General features: G+C 46.6%; 2 protein-coding genes across 7 annotated transcripts in view; one reads left to right on the forward strand and one right to left on the reverse strand.

Moving 5' to 3' along the window:
• The window catches only part of sec24c (SEC24 homolog C, COPII coat complex component), a 15667-nt gene extending 6576 nt beyond the window's left edge, over positions 1-9091 (forward strand). For all 5 annotated transcript variants that reach the window (XM_035613450.2, XM_035613452.2, XM_035613453.2 and 2 more), the window contains 17 exons: positions 624-732; positions 929-1056; positions 1734-1872; positions 1967-2082; positions 2895-3019; positions 3240-3431; positions 3519-3612; positions 3927-4043; positions 4176-4346; positions 4499-4595; positions 4708-4853; positions 5081-5219; positions 5501-5619; positions 6552-6731; positions 6856-7041; positions 7150-7239; positions 7688-9091. In XM_035613450.2, the coding sequence (XP_035469343.2) occupies positions 624-732; positions 929-1056; positions 1734-1872; positions 1967-2082; positions 2895-3019; positions 3240-3431; positions 3519-3612; positions 3927-4043; positions 4176-4346; positions 4499-4595; positions 4708-4853; positions 5081-5219; positions 5501-5619; positions 6552-6731; positions 6856-7041; positions 7150-7239; positions 7688-7828 (2289 nt within the window). In that variant the 3' untranslated portion in view covers positions 7829-9091. The remainder of the gene's footprint in view (positions 1-623; positions 733-928; positions 1057-1733; positions 1873-1966; positions 2083-2894; positions 3020-3239; positions 3432-3518; positions 3613-3926; positions 4044-4175; positions 4347-4498; positions 4596-4707; positions 4854-5080; positions 5220-5500; positions 5620-6551; positions 6732-6855; positions 7042-7149; positions 7240-7687) is intronic.
• A 619-nt stretch (positions 9092-9710) lies between these two features.
• LOC118287867 (NACHT, LRR and PYD domains-containing protein 3) lies at positions 9711-15057 on the reverse strand. 2 transcript variants are annotated; one of them, XM_035613458.2, is made up of 9 exons: positions 14593-15057; positions 14279-14390; positions 14110-14184; positions 12233-14021; positions 11422-11583; positions 11146-11319; positions 10852-11019; positions 10567-10613; positions 9711-10472 (listed from the first exon to the last, which is right to left on the reverse strand). In XM_035613458.2, the coding sequence occupies exons 1-9, from the start codon at positions 14614-14616 to the stop codon at positions 9952-9954; spliced, it is 3072 nt and encodes a 1023-aa protein (XP_035469351.2). In that variant the 5' UTR covers positions 14617-15057; the 3' UTR covers positions 9711-9951. The 2 variants fall into 2 exon arrangements, with proteins under 2 accessions (XP_035469351.2, XP_035469350.2); XM_035613457.2 differs by having other exon boundaries at positions 14279-14410; positions 14593-15056.
• Between the last annotated feature and the right edge of the window lie 2626 nt (positions 15058-17683).

Raw genomic sequence — 17683 nt, forward strand, 5'->3', positions numbered from 1 at the left:
TCCTTAGTTGCAGCCCTAGTCCGAACATAACACTGCAAATTAAACTCCAATGTTTTGGGCAATACGCTTATTTCCATTCTTTTGCTGAAAATTAAACGAGAAGATCAATACCACTCTCATGTCGTCCTCGCTTTGGCAAATTATTTGTACATCGGTTTGTAGTGTTTGTCATTCATCAAGCTCAGACAGCTCCCCCTCCTCCTCCTCCCCTCCTAATCCTTTTCCATGCCTTGCATGCTAGCCTGCAATGTTTTGACTTACCCACAATTCCCTTGGATTAATGGCATGCTTTGATGCGTCCTGTCCGTTTTCTAGGGGATGTCATTTAGATCAGTTTTTTTTTCCTCATATATTTGGGAATCTACACAAACGGCTTCAGCATGAATCTGTACCATATGTCACCTGTCATGGCTTAACTTTGAAACTTTTGTCCACAGATGTTGACTGATTTTCTGTGTGTGTGTGTGTGTGTGCGTGCGTGCGTGCGTGGGGGTTGTGTGAAAGTCCTCTTCTGCGTGTGATCCTCTTTTAGACGGTGTGAGTCCCGGGGACAGTGTCATGTTGTGTGTATTCAGTGTAAACGTTTATGAATTAAGACGATTTTTGCAATCTCTCCTTTTCAGATCCAGGTAATAGAGGACGACAGGGCTAAGAGCACCGAGCCATTCACCACGGGGGTCAGAGGTCAGGCCCCACCGCTGGTCACCACCAACTTTCAGGTCAAAGACCAAGGTAGGTTTCCTTCTTTCTAATAATACAAACAAAGCTGTTTTTACATTCACTTACTTTTACCTACTTCTTCCAAAAGAGTTTGATCTTTCGATAAAAAATCTCACAGATTCCTCCTCGAGGTCTCTTCCGACTAGTTACTAGTCATAAAGAAAGTGAACATTGCGACATTAATGGAAGAATGTGTCTGTGTGTTAAGGGAATGCCAGTCCCAGGTTTATTCGCTGTACAGCGTACAACATGCCTTGCACAGCCGACATGGCCAAGCAGTCTCAAGTGCCACTGGCCGCCGTCATCAAGCCCCTCGCCACGCTGCCACCAGATGAGGTGAGACTGCTCCTCCTCGTCCACCCACTCCTGTCTCTCTGGTGTTGTAGATGAAGTCCCTATAAAATGGGGCAGGTGTTTTTTTTCTGATATGTTGCTGCATGACGAGAGAAGAGCCGTGTCAATGTAAACTCTTGTCAGAAAGCAAAAAAAAAGTGAAGCAAGGTCTAATGTATAATATATATTATGATAGTTGCTGCTGGCTACCTTAGTATTTCACTTGCCCACAAAAACCTTTTAATTTTTATAGATTAGATCGTAGTTTTAATCTGGTTCATCAGTGCGTCTCCTTCTACGGTCAGACAGTTTTAACCCTGAGCTTATTTTGAAAAAAAAGATTAGTTTTCAGGGCAGTGCCTGATTTGTAATCATAATCACAGGATGCCTGTGATGTCAGTGGGATAATCTGTCTCAGAATCATGGAGGTGGGAGTGGCTGCGTGACCTTGTTTCATGCGTTTATCGCCAATATCCATTTGGACTAGTTTTACGTTACATAATTTTGTCAGGAGAAACAACTGTAGGGAACAGAGGGTTTAAAATCGGTACGGGCGTGGCACACGTGCACTCCTGTTTCAGTGGTTCTGTCGTCCATATTTGGGTTTTATTTGATGAAGTTACCATCTTTGCTAAAAATGTGACTCTCATACTCCTTTTACATTTGAACCTTCTTGGCAGACCCCACCATACCTGGTGGACCACGGCGAGGGCGGCCCGATCCGCTGCAACCGCTGCAAGGCCTACATGTGTCCATACATGCAGTTCATAGAGGGCGGGCGCCGCTTCCAGTGCGGGTTCTGTAGCTGTGTCACAGAGGGTGAGTTTGTGTAATTGTGCATGTTGCATGTTTTTATAAACAAGACTGTATTTATGTTTTCTGTTAATCCCTCTGCTGTATTTTTCACCCATAGTGCCTCCACATTACTTCCAGCATCTGGACCACACTGGTAAGAGGGTGGACTGCTACGACAGGCCAGAGCTTTCGCTGGGCAGCTACGAGTTCCTGGCCACCGTTGACTACTGTAAGGTAGGACCCTGGTACTAAATCACAGTGTTCACAACTGATCGTTTACCCCTGAAAATCCCTCTGTGATCTGCAGGAGCAATGCTCTTGTTTCGTGAGTTTTATGACAGATCATAATGACTCTGTAATGAACAAAGGAAATATCAAATAATTCGCAGTGTAGTCAGTTGTTATCTGCTGATCTAATAAAAGCAGAGCCTCGGGGCTGATGTCTCAATTGAGACTCGCTGAAATTGGCTCGGTCTGTGTTTTATTTAATGGGCGTCAGTTTGGAAATGATTCTGTTCAGGGCAGCTTACAAAACAGTGTGTTATACTGATGGGTGCTGAATAGATTTTGGTATTGATGAGACATGGGTGCCCACAAAACTTCAATCCACCTCTGATCTCCAGCTAATTTTGAATTTTCAAGTGTCAAATTACCTGTTTGAATCGTTAAATGTGTGTGAATATACCTCTTTTTATCTGTGCATCACTTAAACTTACTTGTCTCGAACACTGTCCCAGATATGTTTATTTATATTGCAGAGCCTTGTTCTCGTGGTTTTGATGAAAATAAAAGATGCTATTTTAGATTCAGGCTTCTAGAAAATCACTTTTGAGACAACAACTCAGTTTTATTCTGGGACTGAATCTGTGATTAATATTTATTGATTAAAGAAATACCCAGTCTATAAAACCATACAAGATGTAAATGTTGCCTCCAATCATACACCATATTAAACTGAGCAGAAAAAGTTTCAGAGCCTGTCCGTGTGGTTGATAGGTTACTGTCATATCTTAACACGTGTGTTCACATGTCCCATCTTGAAACAGAACAACAAGCTCCCTCAGCCTCCAGCCTTCATCTTCCTTATCGACGTGTCCTACAACGCCGTAAAGAGCGGCATGGTCGGCATTGTCTGCCAGGAACTCAAGTCCCTTCTCGACTACCTGCCCAGGTACCCAAACACATCGTCACACCAGAGGGAGGAAGTATTTGTTAGAAGGCAGGGGTAAAAAAGAGGGGGAAAAATGAGCCAATGAAGAAATGGGTAGGGAAAATAACAGAAGGGATAGGATAGGGAGAAAATGATTAAGGAATGGTTTATTCCCTCACTTCTATCTGTTAAGAAATGTTGACCTGTTTTCCCCCATTTTGTCCTTTGTGTCTGCGTCCAGGGAGAACCCCGAAATGGACTCGGTGGTGCGGGTGGGGTTTGTCACCTACAACAAGGTTTTGCACTTCTACAATGTCAAGTCAAGCCTGGCCCAGCCCCAGATGTTGGTGGTGTCGGACGTATCGGACATGTTTGTTCCCCTGCTCGATGGTTTCCTGGTAAACGTGAACGAAAGCCGGCTAGTTATCGAGAGGTGGGCAGACACAGACAGATCCCAGAGGGTGTCTATGAACAAATGACAAACTGATTCAAGTTAATGACTTTAATTGTTGCTTTCCAGTTTACTGGACCAGATCCCAGAGATGTTTGCGGACACCAGAGAGACAGAGACGGTCTTTGGACCCGTGATCCAGGCTGGACTGGAGGCATTGAAGGTAACAACTCTAGTCAGGACAGTCTTATGAAGGGTCGATAAAATTACAAAAAATATATAAATAAATGTTTTTCCTGAATTTTAGTTCATGGCAGTGATAGTTCCTTGAACATTTTGGATTAAAAAGATCTCATACTGAGTTAAAATTTTAAATGTGACTGGCGTGAGAAGTTGACGGCTACATTGCTTCATTCAAACCACAAATGTTTGAAATTCTGAGACTTGAAAAAAGGGACCGGATCTTAACGCATCTGCATGTGTGATACGAGGCCTGTGAGCAGCTGCTGACATGTTGCCGTGTGTGCTTTTCTCCAGGCTGCAGATTGTGCTGGGAAGCTCTTTGTGTTCCACACGTCTCTGCCTATCGCGGAGGCTCCGGGAAAATTAAAGAACAGGGAAGACAAGAAGCTGATTGGGACGGATAAGGAGAAGGTAAACACAAGAGTAGCAAGTTGGGATTTAATTGCAGACTCACTTTTCTAACTCAACATTACAAAATGATTTTATGTCTTATATATGTACCTCTCATTGACTTCCCTCTCCTCCATCTCCTGTCATCCCCAGTCTCTGTTTCAGCCCCAGGTCGGTTTTTACAACACCCTAGCCAAGGATTGTGTGGCCCAGGGCTGCTGCGTCGATCTCTTCCTCTTCCCCAACCAGTATGTGGATGTCGCCACGTTATCAGTGGTTCCCGTCTCCACTGGGGGTTCAGTCTACAAATACACCTACTTCCAGGTGAGTGTAAAATCGCTCCCCTCCTCTTTCAGTCTCGCTCTGAAGCTGCTCCACTTTTTTTTTTCTCGAACATGAGCTTGTTTGACCGCATCAAGTGCCGGCGTTCGTCATCAGCATTCTTCGTTTTGTTTTGTTTGTCTTCTTCATCCCAGGCTCAGTCAGATCAAGAGCGTTTCCTGAATGACCTCCGACGAGACATTCAGAAACTAGTAGGGTTTGATGCCGTCATGAGGGTGCGAACCAGCACCGGTAAGACTCAGCCCTCAGTTGAAAACAAAACCCCCCCAAAAAACATGATCCGATTGAGAGAAGTGTGACAATCTCCTCTCCTGCCTCTGTCCTCGCCCTCGCCTTTCCTCAGGTATCCGAGCGACAGACTTCTTTGGCTCCTTCTTCATGAGCAACACCACAGACGTGGAGCTGGCAGGCCTGGACTGTGACAAGGCCATCACCGTCGAGTTCAAACACGACGACAAGCTCAGCGAGGAGACGGGGGCACTCATGCAGGTGTGCTTATTTGTCTTTGTGACAATCCTTTGTAATCCTTTAGAAGAGGGGGATCATTTTGAATTTTAAAAAAGTAATTTAGGATAGTCTTCATATCTTACATATCTTTTGGATGTATAACCCAGAAGTTTTGATGAACAGCTATAAACGTAGAAACTACACGTGAACGCTGACAAAAGCCTTTTCATGTGTAAGACACATCTGTCTCGTTTGTTTCCCTCTCGTAGTGTGCCATCCTGTACACCAGCTGCAGTGGACACAGGCGCCTCCGCATTCACAACATGGCCGTCAATTGTTGCTCCCAGCTGGCGGACCTCTACCGCAACTGTGAAACGGACACAATCATCAACTTCTTCTCCAAATATGGTGAGTGCGGCTCTAGAGCGCACGGTACATTTAATTTACACATTCTGCATTATACTAGAAGTAAGTGAGAAACATTTTCTGAAAATACGGCGGAGCAGCTTATTAGTCTCCTGTAGAAAAAGGGTGGAAGATTATGGCTTTGTGAAATAAATTAGTTTGCTGCTGCTCCAGTCTCCATTTTTTTTTCTCCATATCAGTGCAATACACCTTATTAATGCTGCTTTTAATCCCTCGTGGCTGTTCCAGTGAATGTGTGTGCTGTGTGTTTGTGTGTTCGGCAGCTTTCCGCGGCGTCCTGAACAACCCCACTAAGGCGGTGAGGGACACCCTGATCAACCAGTGTGCTCAAATTCTGGCCTGCTACCGGAAGAACTGTGCGAGCCCCTCGTCTGCTGGTCAGGTACTTGGAACATCAGCTCATACATCACGTTCACCGCCCTACGTTCTCTTTTCCCTCTTTCTTTCTTTTTTTTTTTGTGCAGAGCTAATTCTCGCATTATGCACACAAAAGTTGTGTGTGTGGTTCAGGACACTTCACATCACGCAAAATGTCGGAGACCTCTGAATTAAATTAATTTTATTACAAAATAAATTTTGAAACGTTCGACCACATCTCACCAGCTTCATCAGAAAATGGAGCTGGCTTAGATGTGTGGAACTTGATAAATGTCATCTAGAGCTGCAACTATCAGTCCATTTATCAATTGACAGAAAAGTCTGTGGCAGCTATTTTGATAATAAGATGATTTATTTATGACTTCGTAATATTAAAAAATGCGAGAAATTCTCTTTCTAGCTTCTCATTTGTGATTTCATGCTTTTCTTTGTCAGAAATGAAAAGCAAAGTTAATACCTTTGGACAGTTGGTGAAGATGTCACCTCGCTCTGTCGGAAATTATAATGTACAGTTTTCTTTTTATAGGCAACCAATTCATTGAGTAAGTGAAAAGAAAATCAATAGATCAATAATGAAAATAGGAATTAGTTGCAGCCTGTATATGACCAACAAATAAATGACAGTAATGGTAAAATTAATGTGACCGATCTGAAAAAGTAAGTGGACATTGAGTGGAAATAGTTTTTACTGTTCTCAGGGTTCAAGAATGAACTTGACGCTCATTTATATTTGCACTTTGGAACATTTTACATACTCTAGAAATTGGATCATGTAAGTATCTCATATTAACAGTAATAAAAGCAACAAACATCAGACAAGAAAACTCTGCATGATCATGTCAACACATCGTCACACATTACATGTCTGTTTAGGTATTTGAAGATGACACCTTGGTCTGTAACATCTGTATGTGTGTGTGTTTGTGTGTTTTCCAGCTGATCCTCCCCGAGTGCATGAAGCTGTTACCCGTCTATCTGAACTGTGTGCTGAAGAGTGACCTGCTGCTGCCGGGAGCCGACGTCTCGTTGGACGACCGGGCTTACCTGAGGCAGCTGATCAGCTGCATGGACGTCTCCGAGTCCCACGTCTTCTTCTACCCCCGCCTGCTGCCGCTGGTGAGCTCACTGTCTCAACTGCTCACACGTGTCTCTGTTCATCGGTGCTAATAAAACCATGATATTGTTTCCAGTGGAGGGAAACGATGATCTGATTTTGTGATTTTCCCTGTCATGTTTCCAGTTGAAGCTAGAGAGCGGGTCGCTGCCCGTCGCGGTGCGCGATTCAGAGGAACGGCTGTCGAAAGGCGGCGTTTACCTCCTGGAGACGGGGCTCCACCTCTTCCTGTGGGTGGGGGCCAGCGCTCAGCAGGAGCTGCTGCTCAACATCTTTGGCACGACGAGCTTCAGCCAGATCGACCCGAGCATGGTGAGCGGGAAAGGGGATTTACGTTCCCTAATTGTTTGTTGAACTCTGCAGAACAGTCGAGTTTCAAAGTTGTCTGTTCTTGCTGAGCGTCTCTGCTTCGTCTTTCAGACGAGTCTACCAGTGCTGGACAACCCGTTCTCCCAGAGACTCAGAGAAATCGTCGACTCCTTCAGAGCCCAGCGACCACGATACATGAAGGCAAGATTTCTCCTTTTCCTTATTTCCTTTCTGATGTTGATAGGTCACAAACACTTGGTGTATCAATACAAAAACAAGTCTTATGTCTTATTTTGAAGAATACATCAAAAAAAAAATATTCCCACACATCCCTTTGAGATTCATCAGTTTTCGATACAATGTTTGATGTCAACGGTAGAGCTGAAACAATTAACAGAATATTAGTCTGCAATATTTTGGTAATTAATTCATCATTAGTTATCAAGAAAATCGTCAATCAACAAGTAAAACTTTGCTTTATGTTTTTCGAAATGTTAGGATTTGTTAATTTTCTCAAATTTACTATTTTTTGTTTGGGAATTTGTGAAGGACATTTTCTAAGAATAATTTTCAGATGTTTGACATATTTTGTCCGCCCCGTCGTGCTCTCTCGTCCTCACGCTACGCCTCTCTCTCCTCTTTCTCACAGCTGATGGTGGTGAAACAGGAAGACAGAGCGGAGCTGATATTCAGGCACTTCTTGGTCGAGGACAAGTGTGCCAGTGGGGGAGCGTCGTACGTGGACTTCCTGTGTCACATGCACAAGGAGATCCGCCAGCTTCTCAGCTAGGCACCCAGAATTCCCCGGTTCACCTGTATGAACTCCATCGCCGCCACCACCACCACCACCACCACAACTGACCCCACCCACCTGGTTCACCGCTCCTCGTAATAGAAAGAAAGAAAGACAGCGCTTTTTTTTAACCTAACAAATTAAGCTCTCTTTGCTGTCTGCCACAGAACAGCTGGCGGATCTCATTGTGTGTGTGTGTGTGTGTGAGTGTGAGTGAGTGAGTGAGCGAGCGACCGACAGAGAGGATCTGATGTTAACAGAACTTCACTCTGCCTCAAATCTCCTGCTCCGACACTGCAGGAGCAAAATAACCGAGGAGGGTAATGTACATACACGTGTGAACAAGTACATGTATGCAACAGACGTAAGTGTGCGATGGAGTCCATTACTAGCACTGGAAGACAAACACTTTTTTATATATATGATTGAATCCAAATAGAGTGAAGGAAATCTACATACAAGACGTCGGTGGAATTAGATAGTCCCTGTTTATTTCTGAACCGTCTCCCCATTTACTCATCTCACCACGCTCCTCCAATCATCTTTTATGTTTGTTTCTTTCTCTCCTTTCCAGATGTGAGAGGTTTAGTTGCCCACTGCCCGGCCCCTTACTTCCTGGTGTGGCCTCTAGGTCCCAAACATCTGAATTTAAGCCCTAAATTTGTAGCTCCAATTTGAGTCTGACGTGAAGTTTTCACCCCGCAGGAAGCATTTGGAATATATAATCTGCTTTCAGCGTCCACAACTGTACTGAAAATTTGGGGTCTCCATTCATGACAGTAAATTATGTCATGCAGATTTGTTTGAATTGGCTTCAGTTGAGTTTTCTTTGTGGATTGAAACATCTGGCGCCGCCGGTGTTTATTCACGGATGAAACGGATGTTGCATTTCAAACTCGATTTCATGATTCTGTTGCAAGGCGTTTTTTTTAAAGTCTGTGCAGCACTGTGAAAGGCCAGAGATGGAATAATGATTTATGAGAATGATTCACAAAATGAACAAGTGAAAGAAGAAAAGTAATGTGATGTGAACTTTTGATCTCAGCATCACAGTGATGGTTGATTCTGTCTCTTGGTGGTGTGTAGTGCTGCAGACTTTATATTAATCTGAAGCTCTGATGTCCAGAAATGTATTTAAAAATTGCATTTTTAAGCAGCACAGAGTGACGGCTGATGAAATGGGCATCGGACATGTTTGCAAACTTTTTGAGTTGTCTCCGCACTGACGACGCTCAGTGTGTAAATAAAAAATATATAATCTGTACAGAATTAATAGAAAAATAACAATTTTAAAGACCTGCCTGAACAGTGGTGGTTTGTTGATGGTTGGTTTCTCTGTCACAAAAAGGCCTAAATTTAAAATCGAGGCTTTTACCGAGAGAGAGGAAAAGACTGGCTGTGTGTGCGTGCGTGCGTGCGTGCGTGCGTGCGTGCGTGCGTGCGTGCGTGCGTGAGAGAGTGCGTGAGAGAGTGTGTGAGAGAGTGTGAGTGTGTGAGTGAGTGAGAGAGTGCGTGAGAGAGTGCCTGAGAGAGTGTGTGAGTGAGTGAGAGAGAGAGAATGCGGGGTCGGTCCTGGTGAATTTCTTCTGAGGAACAGAGGGATCAGCCAACACACACACTATTACCCATGAGATTAATTTCAGTTTTCATCATTTATCGCTTTCTGTTCTGTTTTTTGTTTTTTTAAATCTGACTTTTGTGTTCGTTTGGTGTGTGTGTGTCGCCCTCTGTTCCGTCTTTACGTTCACTGCGTTTGATGGACCCGTTGTCTTGACTGTAATCTTCATTTCTTTTCCTTTGATTTGTTTTTGTTTTTTTTCATTGCCTCTTGGGACTGCTAATAAAATGAGGTTCAAAGTGAAGCTCATGGTGGCACTAATCTTTTCTCTGCTGTCTTCCCTGACGAAAGCCTTTATTACAAATCATGAATGTATCCATATTACATATTTCATCAAAAATACTTTATCTTCACGTTGCTGTACGACATTTACAAAATGAGTCACAAACGACCTCTGCCCTCGTCTTCTGCCTCCTCACAATTACTCGGATGAATCGACCCTTTAAGTTAAGGACACCCGAGCAGGGGGAATATGACGCTGTTTTCCTTATGTCCTGGTAATTTAGCAAAGGGTAATTGTGGAGTTGACCCATGCGAGCTGAAAGCCTGGGTAGACTGGTTCAGTGAAGGAGGTGAGGAAGGTGTGGAGGAGGCCCGGCGAGCCACAGGACACCTGGTAGAAGGACAGTGTCCCCGCCGACCAGTCCAGGAGGACCCCCACCCTATTGGAGCTGGGCGGGATGGTGAGAGCGGTGTTGGTGCCGTCGTGCACGGCCCTGTAGCCGTCGTCGGTGCAGCTCAGGGCCCAGGAAGAGTCGTTTCGTCCTAACCAGCTGTCTTTGCCCTCCCCCTTCCTGCACATCCGTCTGTAGGCGACTCCGATCGAAGCTCTGCCGCACCGCTCGGCCTCCCAGTAGCACTGACCGGTCAGCCCCTGCCTGCACAGCACCTGTCTCCAGAAGTCAAACCTCTCCGGGTGATCTGGATACGGCTGCTTGGTCCAACGCGTCGCTTTGGTGTTCCCCTCGGACAGAGAGAGGTCTGCGTGCGCCGTGTCCGGGTCCAGGCTGAGTTTGACGGTATCTGATTAAAACGGATACAGAAAAAGGTTCGTTTTTTTTCCAGTGTTATGTCTCCCGCGTGCTGTGATATGGGTGGAGAAGGAAACGTTACTCACATTTCTTGGGACCTGGAAGAATCCTGGATTCACCACATTCTTCCACACTAAGACACAATATAAGACATAGTTCTCAGAGTTAAACAGAGGCTGGTATTAAAAAAATATGTGCAGATGGCCATTAAAATAATTTTATTTTTTTAATTTCAAATTTTTAGATCCGATTCGATATACTGTATTGTCCCATAGGGGACATTTGTTTTGTACAGTGACTGCTCCCCCATGATATCGTTGTTGGCCGACTGATTTATCCCTGCGGCCCTTGTGGACGACGTCACTACCCACCTGAGCTTCTGCAGGCTGCACTGCGGGTCGTCTCGCAGGGCGGACAGCAGCTGCAGGCCCAGGTCTCCTGGGTGGTTGTAGCTCAGGTCGAGCTCCCTCAGGCGGGAGCGGTTCAAGGCGGAGGCCAGGAAAGTGCAGCCTGCCTCTGTCACTCTGCACAGTGATAAACTTCAGGGAGAAGAGAAACACACCGAGGGGACAGTTCATCCGTCTGATCCCTCATGTTTTGGCTCTGCTCTGTATTCTCCCCCTAAATAATTCACATGGAATGGAATTTCACTCGGGCGCACTCACATGAGCATTTCCAGTTTGCAATGAGGACTCTCCAGTCCAACGGACAGCCCCTCGACTCCCACGTCCTGGACGTCGTTGTCGGTCAGCTCCATGACTTTGAGCTGACAGGATGCTGAGCTGATGATGGAGGCCAGGGCACCGGAGCAGTGCTCTGTCAAGCTGCAGCTCCTCAGTCTAAAAGACCAGAAAACACACACAACGATTTTGCTTAAAGCTGGAAAACGGAAAAAAAAAAAAACACACATTGTTGGGACTTTTCGGACGAAAAAGCAAGACCTTAGTGTCTCCACTTTGCTTCCCTTCAGTCCAGCAGAGAGCAGTGTCACTCCCGAGTCCGTCAGCTTGTTGTTGCTCACGTCCAGCTCCCGGATTGGGGATGAGCTGACGCAGTTTGCCAGGATCTCGCAGCAGGTCGCAGTGAGATTACACGCTTTGAGGCTGCAATAGAAAAGGGCAGCGTGACGAGAAATGAAGAAACAACCCTTTCTTTGGAGATTAGACAAACTCCACGTTATCCCCCCCTTTGATCCGAAGACGAACAAAGTGTCAGGCAGGTGAAACTCGTCAAACCACCTTACATCATGCACTGCTTATATGTATTACCACCCACAGATTGGCAAATAACAGGCTTTGGAATAATATAATGTTGTACTTGAACTTTTAAGTTGTATGTTTGAGTCTTTTGTAAAAATACCAAACTGAAAATTTAAGCAATCTCCTTGTAATCAATTAAAAAACCTTTATTATCATTTATCGCATAACGACTTCAGGGGAATCATTTCAGATGTTTGACTCACTGAAGAAGATCAGAGTTTGGGTTTGTATGACCATAAAGGAATGGTAATTGTTTAACAGGAGAGTGCCTTTGGAGTTTTCCTGGATTGGTTTTCATGTCTGCCGACTCAAGCGAGTCCTGGCGGCGCTGCTCACGAGACATGTGGCCTCTAGATTCATCTGCCGCGGGGTAAATTCTTTCACGTTTCTTGGATCGCTAAATCCCTCACGCCGGAAAAGAACATGAGATCTCCGGCTCCGGTCGACTGGCTTTAAACGTCAGGAACGCGCCTGCTTTTAGGAAACCACCCACTTTGCCACTTGGGCCGTTTTCACAACGGGCAGCAGCCTCACGAGTCCCTCCTCGGACCTGGAGTAGTGGCCCAGCTCGAACACGGCCAGTTCTTCCTCCGAAGTCAGTAGTACGAAGACCAGCGTGGCCCACTGAGCGGCTGACAGTTTGGCCCGGTTGAGCGCGCCCGAGGTGAGGTAGCACTGAATCTCCTCCGTGAGGGAGTGGTCGTTGAGCTCGCCGAGGCAGTGGAAGAGGTTGAGGCAGCGGTCTGGGGACGGACTCGACCGGATCCTCTCCTTGATGTGCTTGAGGATCTCTGCCCTGGTCTTCCGGTTCGTCCTGTTGCTGGTCATCAGGTGCTTCAGCAGAGTCTGACTGGACTCCAGCGACAGGCCCAGCAGGAAGCGCAGGAAGATGTCGAAGTGGCCGCTTTCGCAGCGCACCGCCTTCTCCACCGCTTCCTTGTAGAGGCAAAGCTCCGAGGCGTCCCTGAACAGGAAGAGTCTGGAGGCGGACACCTTCTTGACCAGGACGTTGACGTTGTCGTTGTGGAACACCAGGAAGACGAAGAGCGCGGCGAAGAACTCCTGCACGCTCAGGTGCACGAAGCAGAACATCTTCTCCTCGCACAGCGACAGCTCCTCGCTGAAGATCTGCGTGTAGACCCCGGAGAACACGGACGCCTGCGTGACATTTATGCCGCTCAGGACCAGGTCGCTCTCGTAGAAGATCAGATGGCCCTTCTCCAGCTCCCGGAAGGCCAGCTGACCCAGTGAGATGAGGTTAGCTCTGACGCAGGCGGTGCTCGACTCCCTTCTCCCGGGCAGCCTCTTCTTCATGTCGTCCACGTACAAAGCCAAGAAGTGTATGTACATGTTGGTGAGGGTCTTTGGCGTGTGGTTGCCGCCTGTCGCCGCCAGCTGCTTCTCGAGAACGCTCGCCGCCATCCAGCAGAAGACGGGTATGTGGCACATGATGTGAAGACTCCTGCAGGACTTCACGTGCGCGATCACCCTGTTTGCCAAGTCCTCGTCGGCAATTTTCCTCCTGAAGTACTCGTCCTTTTGCTGGTTGTCGAACCCTCGGACCTCGGTCACCAGGTCGACGAACTCCACGGGGATCTGGCTGGAAGCGACCGGGCGGGACGTTATCCAAACCAGACTCAAGGGGAGCAGTCTCCCCCTGATGAGGTTGGTCAGGAGCACGGTGACCGTGGTCGGCTGCGTCACGTCGGACAGGATTTCACCTTTGTGGAAGTCCAACGACAGGCGGCTCTCGTCCAGTCCGTCCAGGATGAAGAGCATTGTGTTTCTGTCGCAGCTGAAGATTCCCGTGTCTTTCGTGTCGGGGAAAAAGACGGCGAGGAGCTCCACCAGGCTGAAGGTTTTCTTCCTCATCAGATTCAGCTCTCGGAAGGAGAGCGGGAACACGAATTCCAGGTTGGCGTTCGCTCTCTCCTCCGCCCAGTCTAGAGAGAACTTGTGGACGGACACTGTCTTTCCGATGCCAGCGACTCCCCTCGTGATCACCGTTCTCGCGCGCTGGTGTCGCCCTGGCAGAGGGTCAAAGAGTTCATTGCAGTGGATTGATTTCTCCTGGGCCAAGTGCGTCCTGGTGGTCGTCTCAATCCGCCTCACCTCGTGCTCCTTATTGACTTCCGCCCCTCCGCCCTCGGTGATGTAGAGCTCTGTGTAGATTTTATTCAGGGGTATTTTGCTCGCCTGTGTTGTCATCCCCTCGAGCAGGTGGCTGAACTTCCTCCTCAGCGTGGCTTTCAGTTTCCGTCGACAGTCTGCGAGCCGGTTGTCTGAAGGAGAACGTGCATGTGAGCGCTGTTTAACTTTCAAGAGTCAAGGTGGTCCGTTGCGGGGTAATGGGCCGTGTGAGATACTCACTTTGGGGCTGCAGAGATCCACAGCTGTCTGCGGCGGGGTCATGGTTCAGGGCTTCCTTTGATGGATGGTTACACCCTGCGAAAGGAGAGAGAGAGAGAGAGAGAAAAAAAAAAAAAGATCAGCAGAGCCCAAACCCCACGTCTTACATACAACGTTAACCCTTATCTACCTTGGGTGATACTGATGTTTATGTCGCCAACGCTCGAGCCGACGATGGAGGGAGCGACCACAATGCTTCCACTCTGGGCAGAGATGCTGGGATGCAGCTGACGAAGCAAAGCCTGAATAGAGGGAAGTGACTCTGAGAGAAACCACAAAACTCAACATCAAGCGCTTGTTACAAGACCAAAATTTGTAATAGTGAAAAGCAAGCAAATCTTATCTTCACAGAACTCGGCGCCCGTTTCTGGCTCAGTGACCTCTGGCACTATAGGTTCACTTCCTTGCACCAACGCCCTTTATTCTTTAAGTCGACGTCCTTACCTCGAGAGACCTCATCCGTTTCATCGGCACCACACTTTTCCTCCATTTCTTTTTCACATCATCTCCTCCATCGTTCACAATGCCGCTCCTCGTCGGCGGCCTTCATCCGAGGGCCAGACGGTCCTGCACACTCTCGGCCAATGACTTTGCCAGGGGGTCGCGAATTCTTTCAGATACAGCCATCGGTCAACGCAGCAGGAATACACCAGGGTGGCTGCTTGTGAGCAGCAGTGTTTACACAGATACTGTACAAGAAACTGTCTCTCTCAACCTGCCTGGGTGATGGTGACATAAACCGGAAGGTGGTGTTTCCTGTCTACCCAATCTGTCCTCGAGTGAACTGCCGCTTTTAAAACAGTTAAAAATTGACTTCTGTTTCAAAACAAACAACGACAACGCGTTTTTTATTTTTTTGCGTGTAAAGTTATTTTTTACATGACATTACACCAGAATACAAGAAACCAACAGCTGCGCAATGAATGGATATAATCTCAATCAATTGGGACTTCATCTTTTTTTATGCAAATGTCTTGACATGTGTCTCCGTTTCGCATCGTTTGGCCTTGGCTGGCGGCGGTACGAGCTCGACCGAGTGCTTTGCTGTAATGCAAAGGATTTTCTCGCGAGCGTGCGATCAATCCTTTCAAAGTGCAGTGAACAACGTTCAGCATCCTCAGCGGAGGTCAAAGTCGCAGCGTCTCTTTTTCCAGTCCAACATGCTGCAGCTGTACCTATTGGACAGACGGTGGAGGCAGAGTCCATTCTCTTTTACTTCTTCTGTGTGCAGGAACAAGCTTTCACACATTTTTTTTTTGGGGGGGGGCAGATACTGACTCTAAACTGGTTCGGACCACAATTAAACCCTGGAAACATAGATAACCAAGGGTCTTCTCTTCAGGGTACTTCTAGTAAACTAAACCATACAGTCAATTCTGCAGGTATCATACAGCAGATTAAAAGATCCCCATCATTTGATATTCAAAATAGCTGCATATAATTTTTTTCTGTTGATCAGCTAATCGAGCTTTTAGTAGGATGTTCTTCTGTCCTTATTTTACTAGAGCAGGTGCTTCTCAAGGCACCGACGACGATGCCACTTCCTCTGGAGACATTTTTTTTAGTTACAGACAATATGCACACTCTTACTGATCTCTTGTGGAGGGAGCCGTGCACTGCATCACGTTACCCCAAAACCTCTACAAGTCCAGATGCAGTGTGTGTGTGTGTGTGTGTGTTTGTGTGTGTCACCTCTGACTTTTATAGTTGCTTATTTATCCCGGCCAAGGTGGGTGACTGAGCACGCTGGCATTTCAAACGGCAACACCCTGCAGTTAAACACACACACACACACACACACACACACACACACACACACACACACACACACACACACACACACACACACACACACACACACACTGACGCCCGGATGCAACTGTGGACACACAACTGACTCACTGAGAAGTCGGGGGGATGGGGGGAAGGGTCAGTAGTTTATTGCTCCGGGGCATCATGACAGTATCTGCCGAAGCAAGAAAGAGAGCATTTCATTCATTCATCCCCCCCCCCCCATACCCTTTCAGATGATACTTCTCCAAAACAGTGGTGAACGGGACAGTCATGACTCAGCTCTTGGCCCTCTCAGTCGTGATGATGCAACAGATGGCATATTCACCCTCGTTAGTCAGTAGAAAAGAAAAGTCATGCCCAAATGTATGACGGCGAGTGAAGCTCTGATTGCACAATTGGTCTGTGTTGTCTGGATTCAGAGTTTGGGTTTGCCGCCAGAGTCTGGTTCCAAAAAGGTGGAATTATATACACATGTGAGCGGTCGTTCAAGCCGTGAACGGGCGTATTCCTCAAAGCCTCAACTGACCCCATATAAAAAGACAAGTTGGCATAAAAGCTGGATAGATTTTCCCCATCGCTGATATTACTGGATAACTATAGATACGTTTCCTCCTCGGCTTCCCGCTGCAGGATTCAATAAGGGAAGTTTGTACGCTGTAAACCCCTTTGTGCATCCATGACATCAAATTTTTATTGTTGAGTCCACACAAATGTTCTGGACTGTCAAACTGTAATAAAAAACTCTGCGTTTTTGCTCGACACAAAGACTTGATCATCCTTTCATTAATGTTAAGTCAACAATTTTTTTTATTCTTGAGTTCATTTCATTTTTATTTAAAAGGTAGGTATAAACCATTTAATTCCAGGTCAATCTTTTTGTAATGGTTGTAAAAGTACTTACTCAATTGTTTTCCGTCCATATGTCCAGTACTCACCATAAAAAAAATGTGTTATGCTGAAAATATGAGATTATTTTTTTAGGTCAGTAGTTGTAATGTTACTGTCCTGTGCTAAACCAAACGTTTTGCATGGAAGCTTTTTCCAATATACGTTTAAGTTGAGTGAGCGAGTTTGGATTTACAGTGTAGGGGACAAAGTGCCCATATCTAGCCATCATCTCTTTCCAATTATCATTTTTTTATTCCTCTGCGGGGACGGATCCACATTTCACGGTGTCAGTACTTCAGCATGTCATTTTTGGCCATTTCAGAGGCGCTGAGTGTGTTTGGTCACAGCAGGGGAACGTGTGAATAGCTCACCTCTTTGACTTTGTGTGCATTCTCCTCTGCAAACGCAGGACGAGACGCCGACGTTGAAGGACTGGACCTCTCTTCTCGTGTCACTGTGAAGTCAAAATCAGCTGGAGAGCAGAGTCAGAGAGAGGCTCAAATGTAACGCACAGTTGTGATGTGACCTGTGTGTGTGTGTGTGTGTGTGTGTGTGTGTGTGTGTGTGTGTGTGTGTGTGTGTGTGTGTGTGTGTGTGTGTGTGTGTGTGTGTGTGTGTGTGTGTGTGTGTGTGTGTGTGTGTGTGTGTGTGTGTGTGTGTGTGTGTGTGTGTGTGTGTGTGTGTGTGCGTGCAGAAAAACCACGCACAGACTTTCTTTCCCTTATTCGCCGATTTCAGCTTGGAAAAAAAAAGAGCCCATCCTCGGCGTTCCTGTGCTCCCACTCCTCCTCCCTCCTCTGCTTCTCTCCGTCTCTCATCGGGCGGGCAGAGGCACAGTGTGTGTGGTTGGTGT

This window comes from Scophthalmus maximus, chromosome 16 (assembly GCF_022379125.1).
Source record: "Scophthalmus maximus strain ysfricsl-2021 chromosome 16, ASM2237912v1, whole genome shotgun sequence".
NCBI lineage: Eukaryota > Metazoa > Chordata > Actinopteri > Pleuronectiformes > Scophthalmidae > Scophthalmus > Scophthalmus maximus.